Below are 11,971 nucleotides of genomic sequence, written 5' to 3' on the forward strand. Positions count from 1 at the left end.
CAATCATTTCATCAGATTCATTTTTGATCAAACATTATGTATAAAATCGACTCCAGTGATTTATCCTTTCATATTATTTCATTTGTCATACCCCAGGTTTTATTGATGCATCAAAGTCTGTGAAACCTTGTTTCACATTCACAAAAGTTTAACTGAGCTAAACCACTGCTGTTTAGAATGTAATGCATTGAATAAGGGCACCTGTTAAATACTCATAAAGGGAATGTGGGGAGCACTGCTCTTACTTTAACCCCAACATTTTAGCCAGTATTCAAACAGGGCTGCTTCTGATCACAGTGAATTCTCTCATCATGCATTAAACACTAGTATCAATTTGTGCTGCTGTCAGATAGTATTTGATAATATTTCCTGCAACAGATCATCTGCTGCATAGGCTACATCTTGCATCTACTAGACATCATATTCTTCATGCACTCCTGCATTGGTGTAATGAGGCAGATGCATGTGAAGTATTCAGAGCAGCGTAGGCAGGGATCTGGAGAAGAGCTGGCTCTCTCTCTTTCTTGCATGCTCTCTCTGGAGAGCTGTATTTTTGGAATCAGCCCATTTCATTCAGTGCTGATTGATAATACGCAGAGGATTCTGCAAGGAATCTCATGTTCGCTGGGCTAATACAACTCAGTGCAAGGAATAATGTTCTCTGTGGCTACAGCAGAATATTATTTTATCCACACTGTTCATACAAACGGGGCTGTGTTGGTTATTTTAGAGCTTTTGTGTTTAAGCCCAAATGAATATTAAGATTATAGTACTGTAATAACTAAAGTAATGAGGATCAAAATGAAGAATAGAATGAATTAAAAAGGACAGAACACGAACCAATCTAATACATGGATTGTCTTAGTTTATTTCAGGTCCTGCACTTTGCATTTATGAGTCTGTTACTGAGCCATGGCTGTTTCATCTGTTAAAAGCTATTTAGACGACCAATTTAATGGATGTTTTTTGTGCTGAATTCTTGCATTATCTTTTATCTTCTTGTACTTCTTACTCTTAGTCATAAAAATTGCAACAGGAAACTGTGATTGGAGGACCCTGATCAGAGGTCAGCTTCTGAACATAATTCTGTTTTTCCCACCCACCATCAAATGACAGATAAAGGAGTTTTTCGCCACAGCGGCTGAGCATCTCAAATATATGCTCAGCCTGTATGAAAAACATGTATTTCAATGAGGTGATTCCATTTCTGAAGCAAGTCTGGCAGAGAGAAAACATTCTCAAAAGCTCCCACTTTAAATTGTGTTAAATTGAGACTTGGTTATCTGCACACTAATGTATTTTCAAGGCCCTTCACAAAGTAACTGCCATAGGACTAAGCTGTGGACAAAAACCATTGCCACTTCAGTGTAAGTGAATGGAGCGCAGCCTCATTCATACCACTGGCTATCATTTTAACCCAATCTGCTGCTCATTTCTTCATGTTGGAGCATATTTTGTTTCTGTTACGTATGTTTCGAATGATTGGATGCGTCTCTTCAGGCATCTGTCAAGTTGGCTGAACTACAACTCTGATTCAAGTAACACTGGGTTGCTGTAATAGCGCCACTGGAAAAAGTTTATATACAGTAATGTGGCTTGCATGCTTCAGATATGCCACATGGGAATTAAAAGCAAAATTAGGACACTATCAGTGTTTAGAAACGTATCCTGCTTGAGCTACTTTTGATATGATTAAAGCATATATGAAATTTTCATTGTGCTAAATGTGTAATTAGGTTTTTGTAGCAGGACATCTTTTATCATATGCTCTTAACTAAATACATAAAAAATGTAGATTAATCAGAACTTACAAATGAGCAGTGTCAGTGGTAAGATAGAAATTACTTGAATTTAGTGATTGTGGTGAAATACTTTTTTAATCACAATCATTCTTTAATTTTGTCTAGGGACTGTGCATTGCACCTTTAATTGTTGCTCCAGGGCTATGCAGGGTAAAAGCATGATGCCAGTCGTACCAGTTTTTCCACACTAATCGTTCAGAAGTAAAGTGATCTTGTTATGCATCTTTGTTCACTGATGCCACCTTATCAGCCCTGACTCTGTCACTTAGCATAGCATGAATTCCATGAGCATTAAGGACTTGTCTAGAGTTTTAAGGGACATCCCCTCTAAAATAGCTGCATGGTTCCTATTGCAAAGCTCATCCAGTTTCCACTCATTATATGTACATATTTAGCTGCTTTAGAGTGAAAAGCTACGCCATAACTAAATGACAGACATCAAATTTTGGCACATCTCCACTCTAAAGGCTAAGAACACATTCTCAAGTAGAAAAATCTCTTCAATTGACATTTCTAACAAATACCTGCCACTTGTTCTGTGAAAATCTGACTTAAATGTGTGCTTGTCTGTAACAAACCACCATATCTTAAAACTGCAATCATATGACAGGGGCTGTAATGAAGAGTAACTTGTACTGTAAATCAATGTTGTTGTAATTTCTACTGATGGACAACAGAGGGTGATCAAAGTTATATGTCCAACATATCAACTTTGGTAAATTATAAAAGAGAACATCCATCCATCTGAGCTCAGACTGACACAAACTCAATCAAATACATATTACATGTTCAATACTGTCGATGAAAGCCCATCCAAATTCAATTCATCATAAAATTACTAAAATGTTATAAAAGCATTGATTTTAATCATTTAGAGAGTGACAAATTTTGCATTTTCTTGGCAGCAGTGCTTTGCAGGAGTCGAACATGAACAACAAGACGCTGGTAAAAGATATTCCATCTCCAACCCACACATCGGCCGCTTTGAATCAGTTTTGAGCCTTAGGAAGCTGATGATCCTCTGAGCCACCGTGTTACAACCCTCCCCTCAGTCTATACATTACCCATAGTAGTCAGATAATCAGACTGAAATGCCATTTTGTTTTCACTGCACTGAGTGTGAATGTGGGTGGCGATTCAGAGGTATAGAGCCATGTATGCATACATTCTCTGCATTAACATTGCTTCAATTTTTAAGATGCAAGCAGGTCTTTATCAAGGTTTAAAATCAATTCAAAGAATAAATGTGTTCACCGTGGTAGTCAATTTTAATACTGCTAAAAAGAAACCCACTTTTCACTACTTTTTCATTGCAAATCAAAATGTACCCTTTCATTAATATTCTAAAGGAAATACACAATGCCATGTCATACACAAGAATTAAGAAACTGATGTGAGGGTCCATGAGAAAAAGCATTAGGCTAACAAATATTTCTTAAAGTACTATTGATTTTTGTCTTAGGAAGGTTGCTGACTAGGCGATCCTTTTCATTCACCTTAAATTACCGTTAACATCATTTGTGTTGTAAATCCTGCAGACAATGTATTAAAAATATCTCATATGATGCTTCTCTTTCAAAATTTGGATGCGGTTCCCTGAAGGTGACATCATTTGGGACACCTTATCTCCACGTTTCTACACTGACTGAATACTCCCTTTCCATTAAGTAGGACAACAGATTTATTGATCATTGGGATCCAGCAAAGGGAACTCGTTTTATCTTTCCTCTAGGGAAAATATTTACTGTCTTTCCAATGGGCAATTCATTTCAGATGCTCCGCAATGGGCAACACAAAACAACGGTGTTTGGTTTTACTCTGATGGAAAATCACTGTGATAGAAGGGAATTCTGCCTGAGGTATTCAATGATAGGTTCATATGGGATATACAGTATAGTCTGTGAGTCTCTGCAGTGTAAAGCAGATACGTTTATGTATTTGTTTTGGTGCCTTTTACAATTTGCTACAAGCATATTTTACACGTTTTGCATCAATTTCCGCAGTAAGTCCATAAAATACTGACAAACATGCATTTCAAAAACAAAACTATTCATGCAGTGTGCAGCTAATTATACTGAGGTACAATAATGCACCTACCTGTCCCGTATGCTTTGGCCACCAGCCATGTGAGACTGCAACAGATTTTGGCTCGGGAGAGGTCATAGTGCTCAAAAGACTTTATTGCTGGAGCAACAAAGGTCTTCTTAACATCCCTGATATCCTGAACTTCACCCATATTTCTCCCTGAATTGAATTCTTGAACCCTATGAAGCGACACAACGCGAAAGCATCCCACTACTGGAATTTCTTGGAAAACAACAAACGGTTGTAAAATGATGAGATGCGGCGTCTTCCCGCAGACTGCTGACGGCTCTTTTCAGTCATAAAATACAAAACTGACTGCGGTTTTTTCGTCTTATTCAGTCTCGCTAACACAATGAGTTGCTAGTCTTTGCGTCTTTCATCCATACTGCTGTCTATCAGTTGAAATGGGCTTCGTCAGACCAAGCTGGGAAGGTTTCCTTGGATTTCAAATGAAAAACTGGTCTTCAGCTGGAATGGAAACAGATATATTTCCATTGTTTGGGTTCTTTGGAAGCAGACGGCTTCTCCCTTTTATGTCCATGTATTCTTGTATGGATAACCATTCCCTCCTCTTTCCTATCCTTTGGTGCCGTGGTGCGGTTTTCCTGCCGCACCGTGGCTCTCCAAGCCCAGCACCTTTGTTGGACAGAGCGCATGCGCACACGGTACATTCAGTAATATCGGGAACACTTTTGTCATGGGGCTATTTTATTTTGTATTTTCGTAGTAACATGTTTTAAGTGGTATGTTGTTCAGGAACTTACTATATGTCTGAAGAATATTTACTCTATGACAACACGCTTATTCAAATATCGACATTTCATATACTTATTCCACCTGACTGCACAGCTTCTCTGTAATATTTGAGTTTTCGATGAGTATTTGAATGCAGCATGAAAAGAGGACAGACTGCCTACAATTAGCCAGAAAACAAAACAACTGAAGGTGTTCAATGATATAAAACCAAATGTCCTCAACTTGATACAATGGCCTTTTTTCCACGTGACTTATCACAATATTGTGCTTATTCCAATAGTTTAATTACCTGGTTAATGGCCGGGGTCAATTCTCCAGCCACATCCCACACACTACAAAACATGACCTCGAATAGAAGACTTTGAATTTCTATTAAGCTAAAATGTGTATCTTGTTGCAGACTTGGTCAAAATAAGCAAAGAAAGCGTGGTCTGTTACAAAGTCGTCTTCTGACCGACAGAGGGTAGAGCAAAACGGCGCTGTTCTAAGAACCACATTTCCCGACGTGCAATGCAAGACTACGTCATTAGTCTGCGTCTGCGATTATTTTGAAACGCTGGAAGGTAACGCGTTGGAAGAAGGTAGCTATGTTACGTTGTTAATTTATACGAAACATTCAACAGTACTTCACGGCATTTATGATTCGCTTACAGCCGAAGTGTGACTTGACAAATGCTTTTTACAAATTACACAAAATTATTAAAGCTTTTGACTTGTTTGCGGTAGCAGCCAGGCGTTAACTTTATATTTGTCTTTTTTAAGCTGTAATTTCGTTCCTGCATGAACACGTCAATTTACAGAAGGAAAGCGTAGTCAATTTGTACTTTTGGATATATATTTTTTAACCGATGTTTAAACTGGATTTAATTTACGTTGCGAATGGCAAAAACTGCCAACCAAAGCCCACTTTATCTTTGTAAACAAACTGTTATTTCTTTGTGAAACAGTCCTCTACAGGCCCAGTCCCACTTTGAGAAGTTGCTGTTGCTATTGAAACGATGACCCAAATGTCCTCGATATTAACTTAATGTTTACCTCTGTGTTTCTGTGGCATACAGGTTAACAATCACCAAGGATGTTTATGCCAAGAGCCCTGAAAGTAAAGAGGCCTGCCCAGGTCTCAGGCCAAGTTTTGAATAAGAAAAGCAAGATAGGTCAGGAGGAAAGAGAAGATGAAAGTAGTTCAGTGACACCTGTTCAGAAGGAGGAAGCATGTGAAGACACCAAAACACAGGATGAGACAATAGAAGCAGGTGAAGACTCTGCAGGTTTGCCAAAGAGCTCAGATGGACATATGTCTACTTCAAGTGATAAAGAGGAGAATGAGGAAGAAGAGGAACCTGTCAAATCATTCAAAAAGAACCAGAGGTGGCCAGAGCCGGGAGAGCCTGTCTGTGTGATGTGTGGTCGCTATGGGGAGTATATTTGTGACAGCACAGACAACGACGTTTGCAGTCTTGAGTGCAAAGCCAAACATCTGGCACAAATGGGGATGGGAACTTGGGCAGATGTGTTTAAGCGTAAGGACACAAGTGACGATGAAAGGAGTCAACCTCAACAGCCAGCAGTTCACACAAGTGGAGTGAGTGAAAGTGAGGCTGGCTACTCCTACAAGGAGGATCTGTTCATTTCAGGCCTAACAGATGAGCAGGCGCAGAGAATTAAACAGGAGCTGGGCATTGAAACCCAGGGGAGAGATGTGAGGAGGCCCATCATTGAGTTTGAACATTGTGGCTTTCCTGCCACGCTGAGTGGCAACCTGAAAAAAGCTGGCTATGAGGCACCCACGCCGGTCCAGATGCAGATGGTCCCTATTGGTCTCAGCGGCAGGGATGTGATTGCCAGCGCTGACACAGGCTCAGGGAAGACTGTAGCCTTCCTGCTGCCTGTGGTAGTGAGAGCACTGGAGGTACATTAATCTTTATTCATACTCAGAGAAAGCTTCTTTTTAATAAGTTGGAAAGTTACACAGAACATTTATTTATTAGGAAATGTTATCTAGATGAAACAAATTTTATAAAACATTGGCAACCTGAATGTCACATGTCTGTCTTCTTATATATATATATATATATATATATATATATATATATATATATATATATATATATATATATATATATATATATATATATATTACCAGCCAAATTTCTTCAATTTATTTCATTTACTTATTTGGCTGAAGACCATATTACATGGTATGGAGCACAAACATTACATACAAAAAAAAAACAGAACAATGGCACACAGCATGACAAAAGTACAGCTACTATTACTTAAACAAAGGAAGGACATTCTTCAATAAAAGCACCTAGATGACAGATAACTTTTGGCTTATCTTACTATAATAACAGAATTAACTAAACATAGCTTTACTTGGGACTGAATTTTGTCCCAAGGGGAGCATCTGTAGTAGACACAGTCCCTGTAACATAACTTACTTCATTTAATGACATTGGGGTTTGCATATGTATTAAGATGCTGTCTATTGTCCCCTTTTTTTTTTTTTAGAAGCCAGCACACAGAGTGAGCAGCCCTGTGGCTCTCATCCTGACCCCCACCAGGGAGCTGGCCATTCAGATAGAGAGACAGGCCAAGGAGCTGGTGATGGGTCTCCCCAACATGAGGACCGCGCTGCTGGTTGGCGGCATGCCACTTCCACCGCAGCTCCACCGCCTCAAAAGCAGCATCAAAGTACAGTCTGTGTTTTTACAGTAGTTTCCTCCTTCCTCCAATCAAAACATTTTTTTAATCTTCAACTTTACACATCAGCATGTTCTTCTTCTTTCCCCATTTAGATTATCATAGCCACTCCTGGGCGACTCCTTGAGATCTTGAAGCAGAAGGCAGTGCAGCTGGACACAGTGAAGGTCGTGGTTGTTGATGAGGTATGACTAACATAGTATAATTCAGATTTGTTGGAATTTTATCACTTAAAAGGTTTCCAACATTTAAAGTTAAGACAAACATCATTAAGACAAAAAGGCACACAATATAGTTATACATGTACAAGTTAAGGATATACAACCCAATTTGACAATATCATTGAATACAGTCCAAATAGCAGATGATGCAGGGGCAGTGTGAGTACAGTCATTTTAAAAATAGGTTAAATTAGCCTAAAATCAATGCTGACATTCTTGGTTCTCAACAAACCATTTCTCAACATTAAAATCAAATGAATGATATGATGGGGACTCCCTAATCAATCGTGGTTCCGCAATGTTTTAGCTCTTTGAAGTTCTCTGTATCCGAGGATCAATACTTAACATCCTACAAAAAACCTTCATTTTTGGTGATACAGCAGCAGTTTTGAAATCATTTTACATTGATTCAGATTTAATAAAATGATGAGCAAAGAATGAGGATTTAATAATGGCATGTCATATCGCAAAACATGCTGTAAAATTGAGGATTTTACCAAACCAAGTACTCAGTGATAAGCTGTGTTGAAATCATACAGCTTTTAAACTGAGAAAGTCATGGAACCATTTGTATTTATGGTGCACCCTGTAGGTTGACACTATGCTGAAGATGGGCTTCCAGCAGCAGGTGCTGGAAGTTTTGGAGCAAGTCCCAGAGGAACACCAGACCCTGCTGGCGTCAGCCACCATCCCAACAGGGACGGAGGAGCTGGCTGCCCGATTGGTCCGTGACCCTGTCCGTATTGCTATTGGAGAGAAGAACCAGCCCTGTGCCAACGTGAGGCAGATCCTGCTATGGGTAGAGGAACCCTCCAAGAAGAGGAAGCTGTTTGAGATTCTTAATGTAAGTTCTAGACTCAAGTTTTTTTTAATTTTTAACCATGGTTTTAGAAGTATGTCAAATAAAAGCACACAGTCCTTGGTTCTTCCTTAAAGTCTTTAAAGCCTTAAAGTTTTGGGTGGAGTATCACTTGAAGCTGCCAACATTGTCTTTCTTTAAAAGGTCAGCAGTTTTCTTAGTTCCTGTGTAAAACCAAGTCAGATTGTACTCTGGAGAACTAGAAAGTGCTTTAGTAAGGACAAACACAGAAAGTGGATAATTACCATGATCTTAGTTTATAGTGGATTTTTTTACTCAGCCTTGCTTCACACTGGTACCAGCCTGGTATTCTATTGACTGGCTGTTAAAGGTAGTAATTCCTCAAGCTCTTAAGACCAGTCTCCCCACTACACCATATTTAGACAGCCAACGCTGCAGCCCTGGCCCCCGTCTGGAGGAAGTGGGTGGGCCCTGAGCCATGGCCCTGGTCCAGGAATCCCAGCAATGGCTCGTACCATTTATACAGGGCAGGACAGGAAGGGTCTGCTTTAGTTAAGCCAGTGAAGAAGTGTTGTTGGAGCATTGTGAGAGTTACAGGAGCAGCGACTTCTCTGCGTAGAGGATTGTTCTGATAGTGTTTTTTTTTCCCAAGCAATGTTATTTATGACTGCTCTTATTTAATGCAGTTCAGAGTAAAAGCTCTTCTCTATGAACATGGAAAAGTGGTGGGTTTTGCAGGAGTACTGTGAAATTGGATGCTTATTACACGAGAAAACTGATGCAAGCAATCCAGAACTCTGGAGTGGGCATGCCTCAGAAATTGTATGTTATTTGTTTCAGCTTTATATCCGGGTATATGAAAATTTGCTCAAACTAAAGTCAGAAAATAATTGCATGTTTTTACAAAATGGACATAAATCCGTTGACCTAGAGCCAAGAGAATTCCCATAATTATAACTTTAACTATCCTGCTTCTGGTGACAGAAACACTTTATCAGTCAGTGTGGGAGATGACTTTGGAATAAGGGACAGATGCAGACAGACAACTTTTAAGAACATGTATTAAGGCTGTTCAAAGCTGTTCTCTGTCTTGTCCATGTTTCAATAGCAAGAAATAAAATTGGACTTTATAACAGGGAAAGATTTCACATATCAGGTTGTCAGGCTTAAACTTGTTGTATCTGCTGATAAACACTTTTATAGTTGCTGGCAACAAATACAAAATATAGCCAAATGAGTGAATAATCTTTTTTACGCATGCCAGCCAGCCCGCTTGCAGGACTTTTTTCCCTCAGAAGTATGTGTTACTGGCTGGAGAGGCATGACTGCCATCTGCTGGAGGATTTTGACCCTTGAACTTGTCTAAAAGTTTGAAAGGTTGTTTCTAGCAAGATGACATGCACTGAATTTTAGAATTTTTCAAATTCCATGAAGCCTGATTGGTAAATCATAAAGTTATAAAAGTCAATATGTACATTATACCTCAATCTGTGTTCAGAATTGCTGAAATATCTGAATGTAGAAATATAGAATTGCTTTTAAATGTCACATAAAATCTAACATCGTCCCTATGTTTTTCCTTGTGGCTTTGCAGGACAGTAAACTGTACCAGCCTCCAGTGGTTGTATTTGTAGACTGTAAGCTGGGGGCCGATCTACTGTGCGAGGCAATTGCCAAGGTGACAGGCCTCAATACTGTGGCAATCCACTCTGACAAGACCCAGTGGGAACGCAACCGCATCCTCAGGGTGAGTCCAGTGGCAGCCAGAACATGCACTATCAAGTGGATAAATAGCAGTTCTCCCATGTTTGATGTGTTGCTCCTAAATTACTTTTAGCTGGGAGACTTCAGACACTGAGAGCTGAGACTTGACAGACTTAGCAGTTTGTATTGGTATATTGAATTCAGGAGGATGCTTTTAGAACCACAGCTACTATGGGTAAACTGAACCTGAAAAGACAGAAGAAAAGGGCCCAAAATGATCCTGATTTAATGTGGATGCCATTTTAAAATCCGTCCTGGTAAAAGGGAAAAAATTAGTTTCTTCAGATTTTGTAAAAGCATTCCTCACTGCATGGCAGCGCCTATATATTCTGTCTGCTAGTTTTAGCACGTCACTTAAGCTATTTAAACTTAGTTAAAATATGCCATTTATAATGTTTGCAGTCTATGTAAGGGTTTGACGATGCTCAACACTTCTGACAGTGTATTATTTGCTCTGTTTCCTCAGGGTCTGCTGGATGGAGACTTCGAGGTGGTGATCAGTACGGGTGTGCTGGGGAGAGGATTGGACCTAGTCAATGTCAGACTGGTGGTCAACTTTGACATGCCAAACACAATGGATGAATATGTCCATCAGGTTAGTCACACCTGGAGAGGAAAAGTGGTGAAGTTCAACATCAGACTGTGTGTGTGTCTTTTTGTTTAGTTTTATTTTTCAAAGCACCATTGGACAGCATCCCTTGTTTTCCTCCCCTTCAGGTGGGCAGGGCAGGTCGGCTGGGACACAGAGGAACAGCCATTACCTTTCTCAACAACAACAACAAACGGCTGTTTCTGGAGGTGGTGAAGCGGGTCAAACCCACAGGGTCCATCCTGCCTCCTCAGCTCCTGAATTCACCCCACCTCCATGAGCAGCAGAGGAGGGAAAGACAAAAGGCCAAGCAGGGGCCTGATGACACACTGGTCACTAAGAACAACCTCATAGACATCATACGAAAACACGACCGCTGCAAAAAATAGTCTATTTTTTCCAATCCTTCCTACAATGGGGCTGTCTATTTATTGAGTAAATAATAAATGTTTATTTTGTATATTGTTTCATTGATTTTTTATTTTTATGTATTCAGAAAAAATGTCTATTACAATTATTGTAAGACAATTTGTTAAAATCCTTCTTAGAATCTTTTCTGACACTTCTGGTGTCTTGATTATAGACAGGTCCATTAAAAAACAAGCAAATAAACAAAACTAATGTTAAAGTCTGTTGTTGAGAGAGAGGCCACTGAATTTATTCTACCTCAGAGTGATCTCTAGCAGAACAATAATATAGATATTATTGGCAGTAATTTAATATTTCTTTTGTATAAGATAAATAAGGGCTTTTGTATACAGGTGTGTATAAAGTAGTATATACTATGATCAGAAATGTAAATATTTAGATATAGGGTGTACAAGTGTATGCCTAAACACAGAGCCCTTTAAGAGCCCTTAAACCCTATTCTAGTGCACTACCTAAATATATCTGACAAGCCTTGGATTTTTATAGGTGAGTTTTTGATAACTGAATTATATATTTAAAGGGTATGATTAAATAAGTTTAAACTTCTTCTTACCCCTTTAAAACGTGAATTGAGGCAATTGATGGCATTTATTGTCTTTTTTTTCTTCATATGTTTTTACGTGCTGTCGGTTTTTTACATGCCCAAAATAAAGACATAAATCAGTCATTAAAATGCCATGTCCTATAAGTCTGTGACTGTCATCATTTTAACCTGAGACATATTTAATGTTAAAGATCATTCTTGACCCCCCCCCCCCAAAAAAAAATAATAATAATAATTCTGGGACACGTTTTCCACTCA

The 11,971-nt window shown here is 39.1% G+C and overlaps 2 protein-coding genes across 6 annotated transcripts in view; one reads left to right on the forward strand and one right to left on the reverse strand.

Annotated features, from left to right (window-relative positions):
• The window catches only part of camsap2a (calmodulin regulated spectrin-associated protein family, member 2a), a 56,756-nt gene extending 52,234 nt beyond the window's left edge, over nt 1–4,522 (reverse strand). For all 5 annotated transcript variants that reach the window (XM_088077647.1, XM_042515739.2, XM_088077646.1 and 2 more), the window contains exon 1: nt 3,900–4,522. In XM_088077647.1, the coding sequence (XP_087933773.1) occupies nt 3,900–4,038 (139 nt within the window). In that variant the 5' untranslated portion in view covers nt 4,039–4,522. The remainder of the gene's footprint in view (nt 1–3,899) is intronic.
• Nucleotides 4,523–5,133: 611 nt separating this feature from the next.
• On the forward strand, nt 5,134–11,857 carry ddx59 (DEAD (Asp-Glu-Ala-Asp) box polypeptide 59). The gene is made up of 8 exons (XM_042483706.2): nt 5,134–5,224; nt 5,702–6,552; nt 7,155–7,337; nt 7,442–7,531; nt 8,160–8,411; nt 9,982–10,134; nt 10,618–10,746; nt 10,869–11,857. Exons 2-8 carry the CDS (start codon nt 5,719–5,721, stop codon nt 11,127–11,129), a joined length of 1,902 nt encoding a protein of 633 aa, XP_042339640.2. The 5' UTR covers nt 5,134–5,224; nt 5,702–5,718; the 3' UTR covers nt 11,130–11,857.
• The last annotated feature ends 114 nt before the right edge of the window (nt 11,858–11,971 follow it).

The sequence above is a fragment of the Plectropomus leopardus genome, chromosome 5 (assembly GCF_026936395.1).
Source record: "Plectropomus leopardus strain MGB_pleo_1.0 chromosome 5, ASM2693639v1, whole genome shotgun sequence".
Classification (NCBI taxonomy): domain Eukaryota; kingdom Metazoa; phylum Chordata; class Actinopteri; order Perciformes; family Serranidae; genus Plectropomus; species Plectropomus leopardus.

What these genes read in the sequence shown, in the direction of transcription:
- ddx59 (XM_042483706.2), top strand. Translation starts at nt 5,719, where the DNA reads ATGTTTATGCCAAGAGCCCTGAAAGTAAAGAGGCCTGCCCAGGTCTCA. An exon ending in GCCTCAAAAGCAGCATCAAA is followed by an intron (nt 7,338 to 7,441) that starts GTACAGTCTGTG and finishes TTCCCCATTTAG; the next exon opens with ATTATCATAGCCACTCCTGG. An exon ending in AGGTCGTGGTTGTTGATGAG is followed by an intron (nt 7,532 to 8,159) that starts GTATGACTAACA and finishes TGCACCCTGTAG; the next exon opens with GTTGACACTATGCTGAAGAT.